The 24,844-nt window shown below is 38.5% G+C and overlaps 1 protein-coding gene across 3 annotated transcripts in view; it reads left to right on the forward strand.

The window, feature by feature from the left end:
• The window catches only part of LOC126236738 (tubulin-specific chaperone E), a 56,708-nt gene extending 33,644 nt beyond the window's left edge, over positions 1 to 23,064 (forward strand). For 2 of the 3 annotated variants that reach the window (XM_049946270.1, XM_049946271.1), the window contains 7 exons: positions 1,241 to 1,371; positions 1,645 to 1,774; positions 6,896 to 7,027; positions 18,627 to 18,792; positions 18,905 to 18,970; positions 22,409 to 22,557; positions 22,743 to 23,064. In XM_049946270.1, the coding sequence (XP_049802227.1) occupies positions 1,241 to 1,371; positions 1,645 to 1,774; positions 6,896 to 7,027; positions 18,627 to 18,792; positions 18,905 to 18,970; positions 22,409 to 22,557; positions 22,743 to 22,832 (864 nt within the window). In that variant the 3' untranslated portion in view covers positions 22,833 to 23,064. Of the gene's footprint in view, positions 1 to 1,240; positions 1,372 to 1,644; positions 1,775 to 6,895; positions 7,028 to 18,626; positions 18,797 to 18,904; positions 18,971 to 22,408; positions 22,558 to 22,742 lie in introns of those variants that run through there. The other variant, XR_007544976.1, reaches the window with a different exon arrangement.
• Positions 23,065 to 24,844: the final 1,780 nt, after the last annotated feature.

Consider the following 24,844-nt stretch of genomic DNA (forward strand, 5'->3'; position numbering starts at 1 on the left):
TGAGTGCAATGTAGTTGTGACAGTAACAACTACATTATTTTGTACTGAATACTTTTAAATTCTGCCTGTAAAAATGCAATTTAAATAAAAAAATTTCAAAGTCATTATACAAGGTGTCCCAGGAGGAATGGTCAGTATTCAGGAATATGACAGGAACAAACATTTGAAGCAAAGAAGTTTAGTAAACATGGGCTCTATAATGGATGACATAAGAGCTATGGGCACTTTATCAGCAGAAGAGATATGTTTCACAGTAGCAAAGATGAAAAAGTGCTTATAGCTGTTAAGGTTTGGACTTCTGAGCTCATGTTTACTGGACAATTTTTTCTTGGTTCAATCCATACTACGGCTCTCAAATTATGGAAAGCAAAGAGGTGTCAAAGGTGAAGTGTTCGTAGCTCTTCAATTATGCATTTCAGAGCCCATTTTTACAAGATTATTTTTGCTTTGAATGATCATTTCTGTCATATCCCTGAATATTGGCCATTCCTACTGGTACACCCTGTCTACTTGTCTCTCTTATGTTTGTTTACTGGTAGCTTCTGCATCTTTTGCCTAAGTTGAGCATGTCATACAGAGAAGCAATGAATTTTTGATCACAAGTGCTGTTAGCAGCTGACTGTTGTAACTGGCTTTCAAGAGAGTGCTGTAATATTACAACAGTAAATGAATTTAAGCACAGTCTTTAGAAGCTGACCAACTGCCAACAAAAAACTGGAACATGTAGGTAAACATTCAAGAGGACTTGGGGAAAGGAAAGACAAAACGTGTAGTTGATGAGCGAGGGCCAATTGATGAGCATCACAGCACACAAACTTTAAAAATATTAGCTCCATATAACCAAAAAAATATTCACCAAAATCTTCTTGCTAGTTTGCTATTCAGGGTAAGAGACTAATTTTTTCCTCATTTCTTTAATAATTGTCAATTGGATCAGATTTCACTAGATGGAGAAACTGGTTTCTTTTTTGCAAAGAAATCTATCACTGCCTCAGATATGTATCAGTCAGGTAGTTTCTGTCCGTGTGATTTGTGGTCATACATTTCAGTATATTTAAACTGAAACCTGATATGAAACAAAAACTGTAAGCATAAGAAAATTACAACGAAATGAGCAAGTGAGGGTGAAGACACCAACAGCAATAGTTCATAGATCAGATAAGTCATAAAATGAAATAATAATCATATACTGTGCACTTTTTGTACTATAAAGTGGTTGAAACTGTGATATTGTTTCTAGGTACCCTTCAACTGCATAACGACTTTAAGCAGTCCCCCCCCAAATATTCTACAGAACCTCCGACTTTTAGATTTGGAAGGAAATAAAATTAGACACTGGCATGAAATCAACAAACTTGGTAAACTTAATACGTAAGTTTTCCTTCCAATTTTGATGCCATTATACTTAAGTTTGGAAAAGATTTACCTTATATGACCAAATAGATGTGATGAATATTGCTGTATCTTTTAAAGTCACTTCATCATCTTCCTTTTAATCTTGCTTGGATGCTTTTCATTGAAAAATGGCATTTATGTTCGTTGTTTTTGACTGTCATGTTTCTGTAATGGAAATAAGTGTCATACCTGTAATACATACATGTTATTTGATTCCTATTGACATGATTTAATTTTTTTTCCTAACAGGTTAGAAGTTTTGAACATCTCAAACACAGGTGTGAGTGAAATTGCCTTCCCGCTGGAGAATGAACAACAGAAGACTGAACTTTTTCCATCATTAAAACAGCTGCATCTTTCAGAGAATAACATCAGTGATGTTGGTATTAACTAAGTACACTTTTATAGTAATCAGAATGCCTGAACACATGACATTGCTTTCACTAAAACTTACAGAAACTGAGCAGTTCTTAAAGAAAAGATGCAAAATGTTTGTTCTGCTCTTAGTGAGGTGTGCATAACTTAAGGTGATAATTAACTATCACCTTACATCTTGCTATTATGCATACACAGTGAAACAACTGCCCTTTATCAACACATCAAGGGAAAATGATGCTTTTACATGATCTTATAAAATGTGTTTAATTTTCATTTTTCAATAATATGCTATGGTAGCATCAAACATACATCATTGAGGCGTACTGTGTAGTAGTATTCCGCTTGCAGTGTTGAGAATGGCTTTCAACATCTTGTAAAACCAGCCCAGTTATGCTGCCTGCTCCACCTTAGAGTAGAAGAAACACATTCCTGGGTTTAATAGTGATGACAGAAGCTCCTTCCACCCACCCACCCCCCCTGCCCCTCCAACCTCCACCCCTTGCCCCACCTCGCCTTCTACATATCACTTAATGAGTGGTGGGGTAGAAGCAGTTGGTGGTAATGTTTGGTGTTTGTTCTATGACTCTTGAACACTCCTGACATAAACTTTTCCGAAAAAAAGACGTAACTGCCTTCTTTAAACATATTGGTTCTAATTATGTCTTATGTTTCCTTGAACAGTTTATTCTACATATTGATTTTCAGGTAGGAAATACTGTTTTGAATTTTTTGTTTAATTTTCTTTGTACATAAAAGTTGAGTTGACTTTTGTTCTATGATCATGACTACAGTTGTTAGTGTAATAATTACACTCTGACGGAGCAGTCAGGATCCCAGGCTCTTTAAACAGAATTTTAGAATTATCCCAATTATTATTACTTCGGTTGTTCTTATGGACCTTTTCTGTAATTTGAATATTGTGGCCATATTTTGCATTCTCTTCTTCATTGTTGCTCTTAGCCTTTTGTTCAATAGAACAGAGTTCATTGCTCTATTTGCACCTTGTCCTTTATTAATCCTACTGGTGGCTTTATCATTACTTGTGCCCTGTGGCCATGTTCTCTGCACAAAAAATGATACCATAGTTCAGGTTGGATAGCCGGCACGGTAGCTCAGCGTGTTCGGTCAGAGGGTTAACTGCCCTCTGTAATAAAAAAAAAAAAAAAAAAAAAAAAAAAAAAAACTGAGTTAATCGATCAACAACGAACTTAAACGGATGTCTTACGACATCTGCCCCGAGCAGATTCAACGAACAAAAGCGAACAAAATGTGATTTAAAAAAATCCTGTCTTTATGTTCACTAAATCAAAAAGTTCAGACCTTCTCATTGCTAACTAATCAAATAAGTTTCCCTAGTAAGTTGGGTGTTTCACCAAATGGAAACGATTATTTGAAAATATGTTTAATACAATGTCACAAAATGCTTTGTCCTTGTCTTTTATTCTTAATGTATGCATCTTCCACTCTCTCCTCTCATCACTATGGCCCGATAGGGGAATGAAGATATTTTCCTGGTTTTCTTACAAGCATTCTGCCACTTAAACACTTAATGCAAATGGATGGTAACATTTCAAAACCATCTCAGTCTCACCTTAGCACTTGTCTTCACCCATACTGCATTGCATTCTGACTTCATACTATCTCATTAGACATTATAAAGTTCAACAATGTAGAAAAAGACAGATTGCTGCTTACCATAATGAAGACACCTTAAGTTGCAGACAGGTACAATTAAAAAGACACCTACATAAAGCTTTCGGCTACAGCCCTCATCAGTAAAAGAGAGACGCACACCATTCATTCATACAAGCAAGCAAGCACACATCTTGCACACATGACTGCCAATACCATCAGCTCTGACTGGGATGCCCGAGCTGCTGGCATTGGCAGTCATATGTGCGTGATGTGTGCTTGCCTGCGCGCTTGCTTGTATGAATGGTATGCGTCTCTCTTTTACTGATGATGAAGGCTGTAGCCGAAAGCTTTATGTAAGTGTCTTTTTAATTGTGCCTGTCTGCAATTTAAGGTCGCTTCACTATGGTAAGCAATCTGTCTTTTCCTACATTGTTTATATTCCTGCCTGGAGTTTACATTATGAAATTCTTTGTGGCTAAAAATACACTTCTTCCATTAGTATCCATCCTATCCTTTTGGTTTATTTTCCATTTCCTAGTATTGCATGTGTGTTGTTACAACTAATGAGTTATTAATAATGTTGGAACTTTACCCTGAAAGCTTCTCCAGTTCACTGATTTTAGTTTTAAATTTTCTTCATGTGGCTTACAAAGATGTTCACTCTCCTTTGTAACAACTACATGTAACCTGCACATGATTCCTTGGTGTACTATTCCTAGCTGACTGTCCAGTATACTGAGAGGATTCTGTGACCTAGGGAATCTCTCATCTGCATGCCACATGTACCCACTACTAAAGTAGCTACTTCTGGGATGTGTAACCTATGAAGGGGCCTACTGTTTCACCCCGATAGTGCAGATCAAGAAATCAGCACCCGAGATAGTCACAGAGTTAATGGAGCCTCTGGTTTAAGCCTTCCATGTGTCTGCAATGTAAGGACCACAGTTGGTCCTTGACAATCCTACAAGTGATGGAGTCTGTATTCATACCATGAGAGAGGCTAACAGCCTTCATCATTTCAGCCAGCCACTGAAAGGAACTGAAGATGCTCACTGAATGTAGGCAGTAGGCATCAGTGGTGCTAATACAGGGTCCGGCATAAAAAACTCCCCGATTACAAAGTAACGTGCAGCGGACAGTAGAAGGAGCAGAGTGGTGGAGGGCGCGTCGTTAAGTAGCTGCCTACGTGCCGTTTTCAGTGTACGCCATGGCGTGGTCTGGTGAACATCGTGCCTTCGTAGTGGAAGATTTTATTCAAAATGGCGAATCGCCTATTAATACTCAACGTGCTTTTCGCGTTCGCTTTGCGCTCGGACGACGGGACCCTGTTCCCGATAAGAAAACAATTTATTCTTGGGTTGCTAACTTTCGTGAGACAGGTTCCGCATTAAAAAGGAAACCACCTGGATGACCACGGACTGCAACAGGCCCCGGAAATGTTGATGCAGTTAGAGCTTCAGTTCAACAATCTCCTCGACGATCCGCTAAAAAGCATGCGGCAGCATTACGGATATCTGATCGAAGTGTGAGAAGAATCTTGCATCGAGATCTTAAAATGCATCCTTACAAAATTGTAACTACGCAGGAACTGAGTGAACGAGACTGTGGTGTCCGTGTAAGTTTGTGCCAAGACCTTCTTCGGAACATTCGTCCCAACAATATTGTGATTTTTTCTGATGAAGCACACTTTCACCTTGCCGGAACAGTGAACAGCCAAAATTGCAGGTACTGGTGTGAACACAATCCCCAAGAACTTCATCAACGACCACTTCATAGCCCTAAAGTAACAGTATGGTGTGCTGTTTACAATTCCGGAGTGATCGGTCCTTACTTTTTCGAAGAAAATGACAGGAATTTAACCGTCAACAGTGAACGCTATTGTGCCATGCTCCGCGACTTTCTCCAACCGCAACTAAGGGAGCTTTTTGGTGAAATAGAGAACGTGTGGTTCCAGCAAGATGGTGCTACAGCCCACACAGCGCGGCAGTCACTGGCATTGGTGAAGGAAATGTTTCCTGGACATGTGATCTCGTTGCGTGGAGACATTGGCTGGCCCCCACGATCGCCGGACTTAACGCCCTGTGATTTCTTTCTTTGGGGCTATTTAAAAGCAAAAGTTTATGAACAACGTCCACAATCTTTACGAGCCCTGAAAGAAGCAATTACACAAGAGGTTGAAGCTATTCCACCTGAAATGACTCAAAGAGTAATGAATAACTTCAGGGAAAGACTCAATCAGTGTGTCGACAGTGCAGGAAGCCATTTAAGGGATGTTTTATTTAAAAAGTAAGACCATAAGAGTATTTTCTAAAATGGCATAATATGTACTTTTATTTAGTATAAATAAAATTGTTCTACCTTATTTGGTTTTGTTTTTATTTGCTTTCCTTAAAGGGGAGGTTTTTCTGCCGGACCTTGTATAAGCCACAGCTTGCAGTCATTTCCATACACTGAATTCAGTAGCTGCAAGCAAACCTTATTCCATTTCTCGGAACAGACCTGGTGGTAACCATACAGAATCCCCACTGGCCTTCTTTCCCAATCTAGCTGCCACTTCTTGGAAGGGCACCATACTCACCTAACATAGGAGCTTTCAATAGCTAGAAATCCGGACCTCTGTGGAAATCTGTACCTTGCTGGGAGGTCAACTGTAGTCTAACAAAAGGTGAGATGGTTCCTACTTGCTGAGTTGTAATTTCAGCAAAGGGCAGCACCTGTTGTTAAGGCACAATGGGTATTCATTCAGTCAGTATACTGGAGGTCTGCACTGCCCTATATTCGCACTAAAGTGACTGTACTCAATTCTCCTGGCATCCATACACAACAAGCACAGTCCGTTTTGGATCTAAAAAGTGAAAGAAAAAGATCTCTTGCTGTCTGGTCAAATTGTCTAAAGAACTGTGTCAATAATTATGTATCAGCTAACAGAAGCACCTACAAAATAAGCAAAGTTGAAAACAAAATTAATAAAAATATTTAAATATATATACTCATACATTGGTAGGTAGTTTTTGTTCACTTCTACAAAGAAAGCTGTAAGAAAGCAACCTTAGCTAAACACTGTGCACAAACTAAGTAATGCTACTGCTTGCTAGTGTGAACATCAAACTGACACCAGCAGTTGGTATACTATTTCAAAAATTCCACCTTCTTGTGAACACCTGCTGTCAGTGATTTTATTTTAATCAAAAGAATCTCTCTCTCTCTTTCTTTCTCCCCCCCCCCATCTCCCTCCCCCCCTCTCCCTCTTTCCCCCTCTCTCCCCCCCAATCCCCTTCCCACTCCCTCTCACCCCTCTCTCTCCCCCAATCCCCTTCCCCCTCCCTCCCACCCAGTCTTCATTTATCTCTCTCTCTCTCTCTCTCTCTCTCTCTCTCTCTGTCTGTGTGTGTGTGTGTGTGTGTGTGTGTGTGTATTTTTCCCATAGTAATAATTACTTAATATATATTGTCAAAAAATACTCATTTCCCCCTTTAAAAAATTTCAGTGGAAGTATATCAGTGAACTGGAAAAACTAAAAAGCCTAGAAGACCTCAAGTTCAGAGACAACCCGGTTTTACAGCACGAAACTGTGGAAACATGCTTTCAGCTCATAATAGCTAGAATTGGCAATTTAAAGGTATGAGTCATTAACCAATTCCATAAGTTGAATGTTAATAAATTTGGAAAGCTCTCTCTTTTGCTCTGCCATATTTCATATTTTAATGGATCTTCAAAATGGTAGCTTTGCAAACAATGCAGGTGAAGTTTCATATCTTCATTGTTGGTACTATAGACACAGACGTCACATAGGAGTAGAAAGAGTAGTAGGTCCTCTCATACGTGACAACTGTTGCTCTCTAGCACAGGTTGTGTGATGATAGTGTAATAACTGGTAAACATTTATATTCTAAGTTTGATAAGACTGGAGATTATTTTACATGCTCTATGAGTATGCTATCTGCCACACAAATACTCACCACATAGGGGAGACATGGAGTGCTAAACTTTAGCTTTCAGACAAAAAACCCCTTCTTCAGAAGAAACAAAAGATATCTCTCTCTCTCTCTCTCTCTCTCTCTCTCTCTCACTCACACACACACACACACACACACACACACACACACACGGCTAATGTCTATTATGACCACTTGGACCCAAGTGGCCATAAACAGTAGCTATTTGTGTGTGTGTGTGTGTGTGTGTGTGTGTGTGTGTGTGTGTGTTTTTCTTCTGCTTCTGGAGGAGGATGTTTTTGTCTGAAGGTTAAAGGTTCAATAGCCATTTCATTGGTGTCAGTGATTCCACAACTTCTGTATGTGGTGATTAGCAATCTGTCCTTTTCATATTGTTGTTATTCCATCCTGGGCCTAAAAATACCATTTATTATGTTGCACAAAAACAAACTACTAAAAAAAAAAAAAACAAGAAAAAAACCATATAATCGTAAGTAAGTGTTACACTCTGCAACATATGAGCCAGTGAAGTGTAATCTGGTGGTCACAAAGGTATATCATTGTGTTACTGACTAAATTGAAATAGTAATGCTGTGGAACATTGGCACTTGTAAGGAGAAGCAGCATCAACAGTGTACTGACAGCTTGATTTGCGCAAGACAGGATTTGCTCATTAAGAGGAAAGACCACGAAGGGAACAAAATGAAACCGTTGGTACTTAAACCAACAATATATTGTAAGGTTCCATTTTTCTCAGACAAACATTGTGTCGATAAAGTGACTACTGTCATTTGCCAAGCAGCACCTTCACACTTAAAAAGTCAAACCATTCTGTTAACAAGGTTGTTACTTTCAACACCTATCTACAATCACAAATTTGGCAAATCTTCTGGGGAGAACAATATTATGAAAAGGATAGTTGCTACTCACTATATAACAGAAATGCTGAGTCGCAGATAGGCACAACAAAAAGTCTGTCACAAATAAAGCTTTTGGCCAGTAAGGCCTTCATCAACAATAGATTACAGACATACATGCATATGCGCGCAAGTGCATAAACACACAAAACGTGTTGTTTGCGTGCGTGCATGTGTGTGTGCATGTGTCGTCTGTTGTTGAAGGCCTTACTGGCTGAAGGCTTTATTTGTGACAGTCTTTTTGTTGTGCCTATCTGCGACCCAGCATCTCTGCTGTGTGGTGAGTAGCAACTTTCCTTTTCATAGTATTGTTACATTCCATCCTGGATTTTCCATTGTTTGAGTTTTGGGGAGAATTGTATTTGCACCTCAGATGCTTCTATTGCAATATTCAAAATTCCTTTGAATGTGTTGTTTCGAAACATTAATAGCATTGTTTAAGCACAACAGATGATACCTCAAATAACATACAACTATAATTTTAGTTTAGAAGCAGGAGAAAAATCATAGAACATATCTTTTGTTGTAAATTTTGGATATGATAGCAATAATGATAGCAGTAGTAGACATTGGTGAGAACAGCATGTTTGTCAGTTGTATATTCTTGTTGGGGAAAAAAGTTGGAAAACTATTTGGTAAGGACCAAATGCAACTAATAATGAAATTCAGTTGTGACAATTGTAAAAATATTAGAAATGAAGGATGTCATAGATTAATAAAATGGAGAAGTAGAATAAAAACTTGCATTTCTACCTGTCATACAATTTATTTAATTGGGGAAATAATAAAAATTTTTGTTAGTGCATATTGAATTAATTTTTGAGCCATTTGCAGCTTTAACAAGTTGATGGCCATGAGGTGGGTGGCTGCACAGCAGAGCCACCTGCTGTAGCAGCCAGTGGCCACATGGCGCTCGATGTGTGAATAATGGATCATAAATGTCATTTTGTCCTCCAGTTGTCGTAGGCATGGACATCATTGTTCTTCTCAAATTGTGAAAGATAATTTATGATGAATTTTATTAGCGTACATATGTGTTGCATAATGCGTCTAAATTTCTAACTCTGAAGGGGTACCTGCATGATGATTGCTGGTGAATACTGTATATTACTCTTACTGTTCGCTCCTGTGCAGTCAGTGCTTTCTTACTAATGAATGAGGTACCCCAGAAAATTATTTCATAAGATATCTATTATAGAATGGAAATATTCAGAGAGGAAAAATAACTAACTTAATTATTTGAGCATCTCAGTGATGTGATATTGGTGTGATATGTTTCGTACAGTTGAAATTTTCGTCAATATGTACAGCCAAAAATTTTGAGCCCTATTTACTGATTCCTGCACAGGTGCTGCGTCAGTGGTTGGTAAGACCCTATTTGTTGTACAGGACCAAGTATAGTGTGTTTTTAACACTCTCTTTTGTTGCTCCTCTCTAATGAGATTTATGATGACACTAGTCATGTCTGTAAAAATTACGAATTCTGCTTGATTGATGTTAAGTGGAAGATCATTCACATACAGGGTGGTCCATTGATTGTGACCAGGTCAAATATCTCACGAAATAAGCGTCAAACAAAAAAACTACAAAGAACAAAACTTGTCTAGCTTGAAGGGGGGAACCAGATGGTGCTATAGTTGGTCCACTAGATGGCGCTGCCATAGGTCAAACGCATATCAAGTGCATTTTTTTAAAAGTAGGAACCCCCATTTTTTATTACATATTCGTGTAGTATGTAAAGAAATATGAATGTTTTAGTTGGACACTTTTTTTGCTTTCTGATAGATGGCGCTGTAATAGTCGCAAACATATGGCTCACAATTTTAGACGAACATTGGTAACAGGTAGGTTTTTTAAATTAAAATACAGAATGTAGGTATGTTTGAACACTTTGTTTCGGTTGTTCCAATGTGATACATGTACCTTTGTGAACTGATCATTTCTGAGAATGCATGCTGTTACTGTGTGATTACCTGTAAATACCACATTAATGCAATAAATGTTCAAAATGATGTCCGTCAACCTCAATGCATTTGGCAATACGTGTAATGACATTCCTCTCAACAGCGAGTAGTTCGCCTTCCGTAATTTTCGCACATGCATTGACAATGCGCTGTCGCATGTTGTCAGGTGTTGTCGGTGGATCACAATAGCAAATATCCTTTTAACTTTCCCTTCAGAAAGAAATTCGGGAATGTCAGATCCGGTGAATGTGCGGGCAATGGTATGGTGCTTCGATGACCAATCCACCTGTCAAGAAATATGCTATTCAGTACTGCTTCAACCACACGCGAGCTATTTGCCGGACATCACCATTCTGTCATGCAGTGAAACATCTTGTAGTAACATCGGTAGAACATTATCTAGGAAATCAGCATACATTGCACCATTTAGATTGCCATCGATAAAATGGGGGCCAATTATCCTTCCTCCCACAATGCCGCACCATACATTAACCCTCCAAGGTCCCTGATGTTGCACTTGTCGCAGCCATCGTGGATTTTCCATTGCCCAATAGTGAATATTTTGCCGGTTTACGTTACCGCTGTTGGTGAATGACGCTTCGTCACTAAATAGAACGCGTGCAAAAAATGTGTCATCATCTCATAATTTCTCTTGTACCCAGTGGCAGAACTGTACACAACGTTCAAAGTCGTCGCCATGCAATTCCTGTTGCCTAGAAATATGGTACGGGTGCAATCGAAGTTGATGTAGCATTCTCAACATAGACGTTTTTGAGATTCCCGACTCTCGTGCAACTTGTCTGCTACTGATGTGCGGATTAGCCATGACAGGAGCTAAAACACGTACTTGGGCATCATCATTTGTTGCAGGTCATGGCTGACGTTTCACATGTGGCTGAACAGTTCCTGTTTCCTTAAATAACGTAACTATCTGGCGAACGGTCCGGACACTTGGATGATGTCATCCAGGGTACCGAGCAGCATACATAGCACTCGCCCGTTCGGCATTTTGATCACAATAGCCATACATCAACACGATATCGACCTTTTGCACAATTGGTAAATGGTCCATTTTAACATGGGTAATGTATCACGAAGCAAATACCGTCCGCACTGGCAGAATGTTACGTGATACCATACTTATACGTTCGTGACTATTACAGCGCCACCTATCACAAAGCGAAAAAAGTGGTCCAACTAAAACATTGATATTTCTTTACGTACTACATGAATATGTAATAAAAAATGGGGGTTCCTATTTTTAAAAAATGCAGTTAATATCCGTTCGACCTATGGCAGTGCCATCTAGCGGGCCAACCATAGCGCCATCTGGTTTGCCCCTTCAAGATAGATGAGTTTTGTTCTTTGTAATTTTTTCGCTTGATGCTTATTTTGTGAGATATTTGACCCGATCACTATCAATGGACCACCCTGTATATGAAGAATAAGAGTGGACACAAAATTGAAACTTGAAGGACTCCGTTCATGATTTCTCTCCAGTCACTGAAATTTCTTCTCCTTGTAGCATTATTTGAATTACCCAGTACACATTTTGTGTTCAATTTGTTAAATATTATTGAAACCAGTCATGTTTAAAGACATCAGTTCCATAAAACCCATGTTTTTGTAGGAGAGTAACATGATCTATGCAATCAAACCCTTGGAATGATCACAGAAAATACCATGTGGCTGTATTTTATTGTTTAAGGCCTGTAATATTTGGTGACTGAATTTATAAGTAGAATTCTCAGTTGAGTAATCCTTCTTGAATGCAAACTGCAATGTGCTTAGTAAATTGTTACCAATTAAATGTGAGAGTATTCTGGAGTACATTACTTTCTCAAATATTTTGGAAAAAGATATCTGTTAGGAAATTAGATGATACTTATTTAAGTTTTTGTTACTTTTCTTATAAAGAAGTTCCACAAATAGATATTATTATGTGTCTGGGAAAATTTCCTGCTGGATTACATACATCACTGAGGACAATACTTACTAAGTTAAAACAAAGTTCCAGCATTCTGTTTGAAATTCCAACACCATTCGTGCTTTCGTTTCTTAGAAATTTTTGAATTCTATTAATTTCAGTGAAGGAGGTTGGTGCCGCTTCTAGTTGATTAAAGTTTTGTGGAATGACAATTTTTAATATATGCTCTTGTTTCTTCAACTGAACCATTTAACCATATTTTTGCTGCTACATTTAGAAACTGATTGTTAAAACACTTGCAACTTCTGAAATATCAGCCACATCATTTTCCTTTAGTTTAATTATTACAGTATCTTGTTCACTAACTGTTTGTCCTGTGATCCATTTCATATAGTCTTAGTAATGTTTTTTGTGCGTGTTTCTGTACAATTTAATGATTTTCCTTAAAATATTGCAGTACTTTTTGGTAAATGCAAGTAACTTTGGGTCTAGACTTATTCTGGACTTTATATAAATTTCTCTTTTCGTATTCTGTGGTATTTTAATCCCCTGATTACAAATAAGTTGTTGTTGTTGTTGTTGTTGTTGTTGTTGTTGTTGTTGTCTTCAGTCCTGAGACTGGTTTGATGCAGCTCTCCATGCTACTCTATCCTGTGCAAGCTTCTTCATCTCTCAGTACTTACTGCAACCTACATCCTTCTGAATCTGCTTAGTGTATTTATCTCTTGGTCTCCCTCTACGATTTTTACCCTCCACGCTGCCCTCAAATGCTAAATTTGTGATCCCTTGATACCTCAGAACATGTCCTACCAACCGGTCCCTTCTTCTTGTCAAGTTGTGCCAGAAACTCCTCTTCTCCACAATTCTATTCAATACCTCCTCATTAGTTATGCAATCTACCCATCTAATCTTCAGCATTCTTCTGTAGCACTACATTTTGAAAGCTTCTATTCTCTTCTTGTCCAAACTGTTCATTGTCCATGTTTCACTTCCATACATTGCTACACTCCATACAAATACTTTCACAAAAGACTTCCTAACACTTAAATCTATACTCAGTGCTAACAAATTTATCTTTTTCAGAAACGCTTTCCTTGCTATTGCCAGTCTACATTTATATACCCTCCTATTCGACCAACATCAGTTATTTTTCTCCCCAAATAGCAAAACTCCTTTACTACTTTAAGTGTCTCATTTCCTAATCTAATTCCCTCAGCATCACCCGACTTAATTCGACTACATTCCATTATCCTCATTTTACTTTTGTTCTTGCTCAATATACAGATTGAATAACATCAGGGAGAGGCCACAACCCTGTCTCACTCCCTTCCCAACCACTGCTTCCCTTTCATGTCCATTGACTCTTATAACTGCCATCTGGTTTCTGTACAAATTGTAAATAGCCTTTCGCTCCCTGTATTTTACCTCTGCCACCTTTAGAATTTGAAAGAGAGCTCCAGTCAACATTGTCAAAAGCTTTCTTTAAGTCTACAAATGCTAGAAACATAGGTTTGCCTTTCCTTAATCTTTCTTCTAAGATAAGTCGTAGAGTCAGTATTGCCTCACGTGTTCCAATATTTCCACGGAATCCAAACTGATCTTCCCCGAGGTTGGCTTCTACCAGTTTTTCCATTCGTCTGTAAAGGTAATTTTCACATCTGTCAACACCTGCTTTCTTTGGGATTGGAATTATTATATTCTTCTTGAAGTCTGAGGGTATTTCACCTGTCTCATACATCTTGCTCACCAGATGGTAGAGTTTTTCAGGACTGGCTCTCCCAAGGCCGTCAGTAGTTCCAATGGAATGTTGTCTACTCCCGGGGCCTTGTTTCGACTCAGGTCTTTCAGTGCTCTGTCAAACTCTTCATGCAGTATCGTATCTCCCATTTCATCTTCATCTACATCCTCTTCCATTTCCATAATATTGTCCTCAAGTACACGGCCCTTCTATAGACCCTCTATATACTCCTTCCACCTTTCTGCTTTCCCTTCTTTGCTTAGAACTGGGTTTTCATGTGAGCTCTTGATATTTATGCAAGTGGCTCTCTTTTCTCCAAAGGTCTCTTTAATTTTCCTGTAGGCAGTATCTATCTTACCCCTAGTGAGATAAGCCTCTACATCCTTACATTTGTCTTCTAACCATCCCTGCTTAGCCATTTTGCACTTCCTGTCGATCTCATTTTTGAGACGTTTGTATTCCCTTTTGCCTGCTTCATTTACTGCGTTTTTATATTTTCTCCTTTCATCAATTAAATTCAACACTTCTTCTGTTACCCAAGGCTTTCTACTAGCCCTTGTCTTTTTACCTACTTCATCCTCTGCTGCCTTCACTACTTCATCCCTCAGAGCTACCCATTCTTCTTCTACTGTATTTCTTTCCCCCATTCGTGACAATTGTTCCCTTATGCTCGCCTTATCCAAGTCCCATCTCCTTAAATTCCCACGTTTTTGCAGTTTCTTCAGTTTTAATCTACAGTTCATAACCAATAGATTGTGGTCAGAGTCCACATCTGCCCCTGGAAATGTCTTAAAATTTAAAACCTGGTTCCTAAATCTCTGTCTTATCATTACATAATCTATCTGATACCTTCTAGTATCTCCAGGATTCTTCCATGTATACAACCATCTTTCATGATTCTTAAACCAAGCGTTAGCTATGTTAAAGTTATGTTCTGTGCAAAATTCTACCTGACGGCTTCCTCTTTCATTTCTTAGCCCCAATCCTTCTCTCCCTTTGCCTACTCTGGAATTCCAGTCAGCCATGACTATTAAATTTTCATCTCCCTTCACTTCCTGAATAATTTCTTTTATCTCATCATACATTTTATCAACTTCTTAATCATCTGCAGAGCTAGTTGGCATATAAACGTGTACTACTGTAGTAGGCGTGGTCTTCGTGTCTATCTTGGCCACAATAATGCGTTCACTATGCTGTTTGTAGTAGCTTACCCGCACTCCTATTTTTTTATTTTATTTATTCGTTATTAAACCTACTCCTGCATTACCCCTATTTGATTTTGTATTTATAACCCTGTATTCACCTGACCAAAAGTCTTGTTCCTCCTGCCACCGAACTTCACTAATTCCCACTATATCTAACTTTAACCTATCCATTTCCCTTTTTAAATTTTCTAACCGACCTACCCAATTAAGGAATCTGACATTCCATGCTCCGATCCGTGGAACGCCAGTTTTCTTTCTCCTGATAACAACGTCCTCTTGAGTAGTCCCCGCCCGGAGATCCGAATGGGGGACTATTTTACCTCCGGAATATTTTACCCAAGAGGACGCCGTCATCATATAACCATACAGTAAAGCTGCATGCCCTTGGGAAAAATTACGGCTGTAGTTTTCCCTTGCTTTCAGCCGTTCGCAGTACCAGCACAGCAAGGCTGTTTTGGTTAGTGTCACAAGGCCAGATCAGTCAATCATCCAGACTGTTGCCCATGCAACTACTGAAAAGACTGCTGCCCCTCTTCAGGAACCACAAGTTTGTCTCGCCTCTCAACAGATACCCCCTCCATTGTGGTTGCACCTATGGTACGGCTATCTGTATCGCTGAGGCGCTCAAGCCTCCCCACCAACGGCAAGGTCCATGGTTCATGGGGGGGGGGGGGGAGTTTATTTGTGTATTTAAAATTATTTGAGGCTCAGCTGGATAAAAAAATTAAAATTGAGTTTACACACAAAGAAACTAATCAAAAACTTCATTTCGGCAGGTTTTTTTCCCAAGAAGCATCTCTCATCTAAAATTTTGAGAATCGGTCAATTTTGCATATTTCTACTCCCTGTTGTGTTATATAATTATCTTCTGAAGCAAGCCACCTAAATTAAATACAGTATTTATTCAATAGAAGTGACCAGTAAAAATATTGTGCAAAGTAGATAACTGCACATCTTGCAGAAGCCGATTTAAAGATCTTTAATTCTTACACAAACTTCCAAATACATTTACTCTTAAATGCTTTTTATAGCAATGATAAAGATATGTTTCAGTTTAACTGTGATCTACAGAATTGGAATACAAGACACAAATATAATATTCATGTAGTGTTTGCCTCTTTGTTATGGGTTCAAAGTGAAGTTACATACTCTGGTGCAACAAGCTCCCGTCTATACTAATAATTAATCTGAAATACTGTGTATCTGTCTGCCTGCCTGCCTGTTTGTTTTTGGAAATGCTTTTATTCTAAATTACTAGATGAATTTTCACAAGGTTTTTGCAGATTACGTAAGCATAGTTAGGGGCACTGTATCAAAACTGCATGATGGGAAAAAAAAAGATACCCATACGTATTGCAAAAATGTATGTATGTACGTTCCACATCTCCTTTTGGAGCACTGGTTTGATTTCAGCCAAACTTTGTCTTGATGCTGGAAAGAATCGCTGTGGCAATAAGAACCTATGTATCAGAGGTGTGGTGACAGTGATGAAGTAGTAGTGTAGGCTACGACTTGCAAATACCCAGATTTTATTCATCCAGGTTTTGAGAATAACAGTACGTAGTGACTTGCAGCAAACTTCTTTATCTCAGTGACAAACCCCCCCCCTCTCAGGTATTCGCATCAGGCATGTCGTTTAGATTTATTACTTATTCATGACAAATTTTGCTGACAGTGTTCACATATACCACTGAATGTAGCTGCAAAGTTATATCATTGTACAACACATGGTTCAGGATATATGACATCGTAAACAATGAGATGTGTGAAAAACCGGCACATTATGCAGACGCTTAAATTTATTGTTACTAACCCCCCTGAATTCTTTCGATGAAATTTGGTAACAGTATGGCTTGAACCCTGAAGAAGAACGTAGTCTACTTTAGAGAGTGTGTAGGAAAGGTACTTATTGATTTGAAAAAATGTTATGCAAATTAGGGAATAATATTTACTCTTGAACTACTTGATATTTGTGAAAATGATTTTATTGGTCGATACGTGCTATTTGATAAGATTCAAAATCATGAATACAGTGCTTATACAATCTTCAACGTGTTTAGTCCATGCCCTCACACTATTTCAAGAGCATGATGCACAGAGTTGAAAGCACTTCATATGGTATGCTGTCCCAAACAGGCAGACACGTTAGGGTAGCTGATGTCATTGCATGTACAGCAGCTTACTTACTGACCATAACTTATCATAACAAAGCTGCCGATATGCAAACACAGCCATGGGTAACAGCTAGTCTAACATAAAGTAAGGAATTGGGAATCCCAAACTAGTTCAAAAGAAAATTAAAGACATACCTCATTATTTATTAGTAACTCTTTTTTTTTTTCAGATTATCTGTGTTTACAGATACAGGGGTTGAAAATTTCTGTTAGTTACCTGACAAGTAGCGCAGCTTTCATTGTGAAGCTGCGTGACAAGTGATAATGTGCTGTAGACGGGACCCATTAGTTTCATCTGTAGTTAACTGTTTTTATGAAAAATACCAGTGTAATAAAGTAGTTGTTAAGTTAGTGATAGGAAATCAACAGCAGCTATTCAGTAGAACTGATGAGGCAGCACCTGTTATCAAAATAACGATCCTTATAATTTACCAAGTTACATTAAGATGGTATAGCCACAAATACTATGTAGCAGTACAGTGATAGTTTTTGTTAGTGCAGTTAAGTTTCAGTCAATCACTATACACTAATTAGTCCATCATAGATGAGAACAAGTAAAGGTATACATTAATGAAAGAGATGCAGCTGTCGATAACTAAATCTTCACAGCACATTAATAATAGCCGATTACTATATATCTGTATATAGTATTTATGTCTTACAGTGGCTAAATTTACCACTGTAAAATTAACAGTTTCATTGAAGGTATTTTCACCGGAATATGAAAGCCCACTCCGAATTTGAGGCATAGAGGAAAAATTTAGATGAAAATTATTTTTGTCTCATATTGCAGTTGTGTGTCTGTGGGGATTGTTGAGCATGTTAAAGCAGCTGCTTCCAGGCCACAGGGAGGCACGCCAGCCACAGATCGAATTCACATTATGGATTAGCTGCTGAGGCCATTGTGCTAGCCTTCCTGGATGTGGTCGCTATGCAGTTTTCCACATCCGTTTATGTGGAACCTGGTTCTTACGTTCCATCTCAGTTATATAATGTGCAAACACTGTGATAAACAAAGTCACATTTGACCATGCAGTGTACACTAGACAGACAGAACAGGTACATGGGTGCCTCCTGGGGAGGCGGGGGATTGGGAAGCTGGCATTATTTTTAAAATGTCTTTGAGAGTTGTGACCTGCTCGTAATTAGTCCATAAACATGTATGGTTCTGTATGAAATTGGAGAAGTACCATACCAGTCCTGATTGGCTGAATATAAGGCACGGAATGGGAGGGTGCTAGGATGAGTGGGTGGGTGGTTGGTTAGGTTGATTGATTGTGGTTGTGTAAAACATAATTTTTTAAAAAATTATGGGAATTGCAATATCCAAATGTTTGCCATCCATTTTCATGTTGCAGATTCTGAATGGAATATCAGTAACACCAGAAGAGAGGAGAGGAGCTGAATATGACTATATGAAGCGTCATGCTCACTCATGGCTGTCTCTGACAAGTAATTCGGAGAAAAAAGAACAGCTGAATGAATTCACTGTACACCACCCTCGTTACCAATACCTAGTTGACAGTATGTATTATTCATGCTTCTAAATTATATTTGTTTTAATATTATATGATCTTTTATGTGGATAGATTTAATGATATATTCTCCTAATAATTATTTTATAATCTGTTGGCAGAATATGGAGCACCTGAAAACGGAGAAACTGAAGTTACATCCCATACATTAAAGTCACAACTGATTCGTATCCTTTTTACAAAACTTTCATCAAGCCTTAGAAATTACATTAATAGAAACTATAAAAAATTACACGAAGCGAAATGTAGTGTGAGGAGGGCTATGCGAGAGGTGTTCAATGAATTCAAAAGTAAAGTTCTATGTACTGACTTGGCAGAAAATCCTAAGAAATTTTGGTCTTGGGTCAAAGCGGTAGGTGGATCAAAACAAAATGTCCAGACACTCTGTGACCAAAATGGTACTGAAACAGAGGATGACATACTAAAGGCCGAAATACTAAATGTCTTTTTCACAGAGGAAGACTGCACTGTAGTTCTTTTCTAGATTGTTGCACAGATGACAAAATGGTAGATATCGAAGTAGATGATGGGGGGATAGAAAAACAATTAAAATCGCTCAAAAGAGGAAAGGCCGCTGGACCTGATGGGATACCAGTTCAGTTTTACACAGAGTACGCAAAGGAACTTGCCCCCCTTCTTGCAGCAGTGTACCGTAGGTCTCTAGAAGAGCGTAGCATTCCCAAAGATTGGAAAAGGGCACAGGTCATCCCCGTTTTCAAGAAGGGACGTCGAATAGATGTGCAGAACTATAGACCTATATCTGTAATGTCGATCAGTTGTAGAATATTGGAACACGTATTATGTTAGAGTATAATGATTTTTCTGGAGACTAGAAATCTACTCTGTAGGAATCAGCACGGGTTTCGAAAAAGACTATCGTGTGAAACCCAGCTCGCGCTATTCATCCATGAGACTTGGAGGGCCATAGACTCGGGTTCCCAGGTAGATGCCGTGCTTCTTGACTTCCGCAAGGCGTTTGATACAGTTCCTCACAGTCGTTTAATGAACAAAGTGAGGGTATATGGACTATCAGAACAATTGTGTGATTGGATTGAAGAGTTCCTAAATAACAGAATGCAGCATATCATTCTCAATGGAGAGAAGTCTTCCGAAGTAAGAGTGATTTCAGGTGTGCCGCAGGAGAGTGTCGTAGGACCGTTGCTATTCACAATATATATAAATGACCTTGTGGATAACATCGGAAGTTCACTGAGGCTTTTTGCGGATGATGCTGTAGTATATCGAAAGGTTGTAACAATGGAAAAGTGTACTGAAATGCAGGAGGATCTGCAACTAATTGACGCATGGTGCAGGGACTGGCAATTGAATCTCAATGTAGACAAGTGTTATGTGCTGCGAATACGTAGAAAGAAAGATCCTTTATCATTTAGCTACAATATAGCAGGTCAGCAACTGGAAGCAGTTAATTCCATAAATTATCTGAGTGTAGGCATTAGGAGTGATTTAAAATGGAATGACCATATAAAATTAATTGTCGGTAAAGCAGATGCCAGACTGAGATTCATTGGGAGAATCCTAAGGCAATGCAGTCCGAAAACAAAAGAAGTAGGTTACAGTACACTTGTTCGCCCACTGGTTGAATACTGCTCACTGGTGTGGGATCCGTACCAGATAGGGTTGATAGAAGAGATAGAGAAGATCCATCGGAGAGCAGCACGCTTCGTTACAGGATCATTTAGTAATCGCGAAAGCATTACAGAAATGATAGATAACCTCCAGTGGAAGACTCTGCAAGAGAGATGCTCAGAAGCTCGGTACGGGCTTTTGTTGAAGTTTTGAGAACGTACCTTCACTGAGGAGTGAAGCAGTATATTGCTCCCTCCTACATACATCTCGCGAAGAGACCATGAGGAAAAACTCAGAGAGATTAGAGCCCACACAGAGGCATACCGACAGTCTGTCTCCACGAACAATATGAGACTGGAATGTCCTCAGTAATACAGTACTACATACTATTGCTTCTAATTGGAAAATAATTGTTATCCTTTATAGTACTTGAGGACTGTTTCCAATGTCTATTGTACATAGCACAAAACTAGATTCACTGGATCATTAAAAATAAATAGTGTGTGTGTGTGTGTGTGTGTGTGTGTGTGTGTGTGTGTGTGTGTGTGTGTGGGCGCGCGCGCAACCTGTCCCACCTGTGTGTTGTGCAAGTGATATACAAATTTTTATTTATTTATCTGATGTAGGATTTGCTGTCATAATGGTGCAATATTTTAACAGAATGAAGAACTTGCTTCATATCATACCTATAGGGCAACAACTAGTTCATCAGCTAATCTGTTTTATCCAATTAGAAGAATGCGCTAAGAATTATAAATTTTATCCCTCATTCCACACACAAATAGAATAGTTTAGGTAGTCATTAATAGTGGTGCAAAGTACCCCTTCTGTCATGAACTGTACAGAAGCTTATGTAGTATACATGTTTATTATTATCCATCTAACTTAGTGCCAAACATCATTAGTGTTTGTGAGACATAAACCTTTCAACTTTTCTTTGTTCAGAATGCTGAGATTAAGAACTGACAGTAATTAGTTCTTGCAAAAGTTGCAATTAGTCCATGTCAATGCATCTGTTCTATGTATCATTGTTGATTGGTTGATTCGGGGAGGGGACCAAACAGCGAGGTTGTTAGTCCCACTGTATTAGGGGAGGATGGGGAAGGAAGCTGGCCGAGCCCTTTCAAAGAAACCATCCTGGCATTTCCCTGAAGTAATTTAGAGAAATCACAGTAAACCTAAACCAGGCTGGTCGGATGCAGGTTTGAACCATCATCCTCTCGAATGCAAGTCCAGTGTGCTAGCCACTGTGCCACCTCACTCGATAGTCATTGTTGTCTTCTGTTAACAGAGTATTTAATCCCATTGATATTTTAATATTAATCATCTTAAAATTCTGTTGCATCAGTAATTAAAACCTATTCATTGTGACATGGGACATACTGAAGTGTGGAGGGAGAGTGAGTGAGAGAGAGAGAGAGAGAGAGAGAGAGAGAGAGAGAGTGTTTTATGTGAATGACTAATAACCTAACTGTTGAGTAGCACCCAAGGGAGATACTTAATGACCCTGTTTCTCAGGCTGATATCCGTCATCAGAATCACATGCCCCCCATCTTATAAAACATTGTGAAAAGGGTTGTGATTTAATGTGCCAAGTGATCAAAAACCCCTCCTACTGACTAGATAATAGTGATAGAACTTTCTTAGACGTCCTGAATTAGAACCAAAGGCCTCATGGTTAAATACGACCTCACTTGCATATTTTGAAAACTGTAGTCTGTTCTGTCTGATATCTTTTTGAAGTTTTTCTGTCTGAAGACCATACCTCGCTTAATATGGTATATTATTTACATACTTTTATTGTGATGCTACATTTGATGTTGCTTTTGCCAGTTATTAAACAGTCTGGACCCGAGTTCCTCTGTATATGCTCTTACGTGTGTCATCCTCCGTTACTTGCCTAGGTGGGTACCTCTAGATCATGTAAATATTGAATTGTCTGTCTCTCAGTAATGTATAAGGACATTAATTCTTTGTTGTGTTCTAAACTCAAGTAAAATTCCTTAAAATTTTGACAGTTGTAGAAATTCATGTTCCAGAAAGTAAACACCAACCTATAACAAAGAGAGTTCCTAGAAACATGACAGTTCAGAAGTTTAAAGGATTGATACAAAAATTATTTAAATTAGAAAATGAAATTTCTCAGCTGTCTTGCAGAAATAAAAAAGTATGTATTACACAAAAAATGTTTACTTACATTGAAATTTTAATTTTTAAGTTTTTTTCCAAGTATCTGTGGTCTTTAAAGCGATTTCATAATGAGTAACATGTCATATGAGCTAAGTGACTTGTCATACTTCTCTTGCACATTGCTGTGCTGTTACTAATACAGAAAAATGTTTAAATCTATAGGCTCCTTACCTGGAATATCCCATTGACAATGACTTGGAGGAACTTGCATACTTCGCAATTTCTGATGGAGACCACATTATAGCACAATAATAAAATTGTGCAGTCCGTCCAGATGTTTAATTCATTATGCATATGGCTGTGAATCATAAAATGCATTAACATTTAATGTATTTACTTATAACCATGGAAAGTTTTTAGAACATTGTTAGCAGTGATGACTGTTTTGTAAATGTGCTTTAAAACTATGTTGTAAATTTAACACTGTTTTTTCATGTATGTTTGTATTGTGTTGATCATTCTCAAATTTACAGTAAAGACTAAACTTAATGTGATTTGATCTATTCATTCAGAGATCATTTGGCAATGATATAGGATTTGTCATCATAATGTAATTAAAATAAATATCTCAAAATAAATACACACACAGAGAGAGAGAGAGAGAGAGAGAGAGAGAAGAGAGAGAGAGAGAGCCTTGCTAAAGGAACCATCCTGGCATTTGCCTCAAATGGTATAGGAAAACATAAACCAAGATGGCTGGACAGAGGAAACCTCATCCTCCGGAATATGTTGGTCAGTGTCACATTTGGTTGGTGCCCGTTCTACAATGTTCTTTGATTTGCACCAAATAACTTATGATATGAAACACAGTTTTGCACTTCATTGCTGCACACACTAAGGACACCAAGAACATGTGGCTACACCACTTGTACTAACTTCAGTGTGTTCAGAAAAGTGTCTCCAGGCCCAAAACATGCAACTATACTCCATGTATGAGGTCTGTGCAAAAAATTCCGGAACTTTGTCCACAAAATTTTTGTACACTTATCTTTTACTATTGTGTGTTGTCTCCTTTGAAATACTCTCCTCTACAATCAATACACCACTCCCAACACCATTTCCATAAGCAGTCCTGATATGTCTCTTGCTGGACTGCACAAAATGCCATCTGTGAATTTTCTTTTATCTCATTTATAGTTGCCAACCTTCATCCCTTTAATGGGTTTTTCAACTTCGTAAATAAAAAAAAAAAAAAAAAAAAAAAAAGTCCACAGGGACCAGGTCTGGAGAATGTGGAAGCTGAGGTAGCACAGTGATTTTGTTTTCGTGCAGTAGTCATACACCAACAAGGATGAATGTGCAGGTGCATTATCATGATGCAAGGGTCATGAATTGTCTCGCCACATTTCAGGCTCTTTCCTTCTCACATTTTCTTGTAGGCATCGCTACACATCCCAATAGTACCATCGATCAACGGTTTGTCCCGGTGGCACGAATTCATGATGAACTACTCCTTCAAAGACAAAGAAAATTATCAGCATGGCTTTGACATTTGACCTGACTTAATGAGGTTGTTTTTTTTTTTTTTTTAAAAAAAAAAAATCTTGGAGAATGTTTCCTGACCCGTTGTGAAGGCTGAACCTAGGTCTCAATATCATAACCGTAGACGCATGTCTCGTCACCAGTTAAGATTCTCTTAAGGAAGATCTTGTTATCATTTGCATGATACAGTCAGTCTTTGACTGGCACGCACAGTTTCATTGGCGTTTCTGAAAAGATCACAATCGGTTGATGTTGAAGGGCGTCCTGAACAAGAGTCAACTTTAACTTGCACCCAGCCGTTATTGAACCATGTGAACTATTCATAACACCAAGTACGGCTTAAGCACTCATTGCCATAGGCTTCCTGCATCATTTGGTGTGTCTCGGTAAAGGTTTCCTTGAGTTTCATGGAAAATTTATTGCAGACGCATTGCTCCTCTAACTGTGCCATCTTGAAATTCACAAACTGTGCGACACAATGTTCTACTCAGTACAACACTGAACAATAATTAACAGGTATATCACAATGAAATTTCCGACAGTTACACATTGAACACAGGCATGTGCGGTGATGCCAACTGCATTTTGCTCCCATACACAATTGACGTGAAATTACAAATGTTTCGAGGTTCTTTGAACAGACCTCATATGTCTTCATATTCTCCCCTATGTCTACCTGAAAAACTGAGTCAGCATCCCCCTTTCATGATTGAGATGTATAGCTCAGGAGAATGACAAGATATTACTATCATGCACTCTAGATCTTAGCATATAATTTTCTT

This window comes from Schistocerca nitens, chromosome 2 (assembly GCF_023898315.1).
Source record: "Schistocerca nitens isolate TAMUIC-IGC-003100 chromosome 2, iqSchNite1.1, whole genome shotgun sequence".
NCBI lineage: Eukaryota > Metazoa > Arthropoda > Insecta > Orthoptera > Acrididae > Schistocerca > Schistocerca nitens.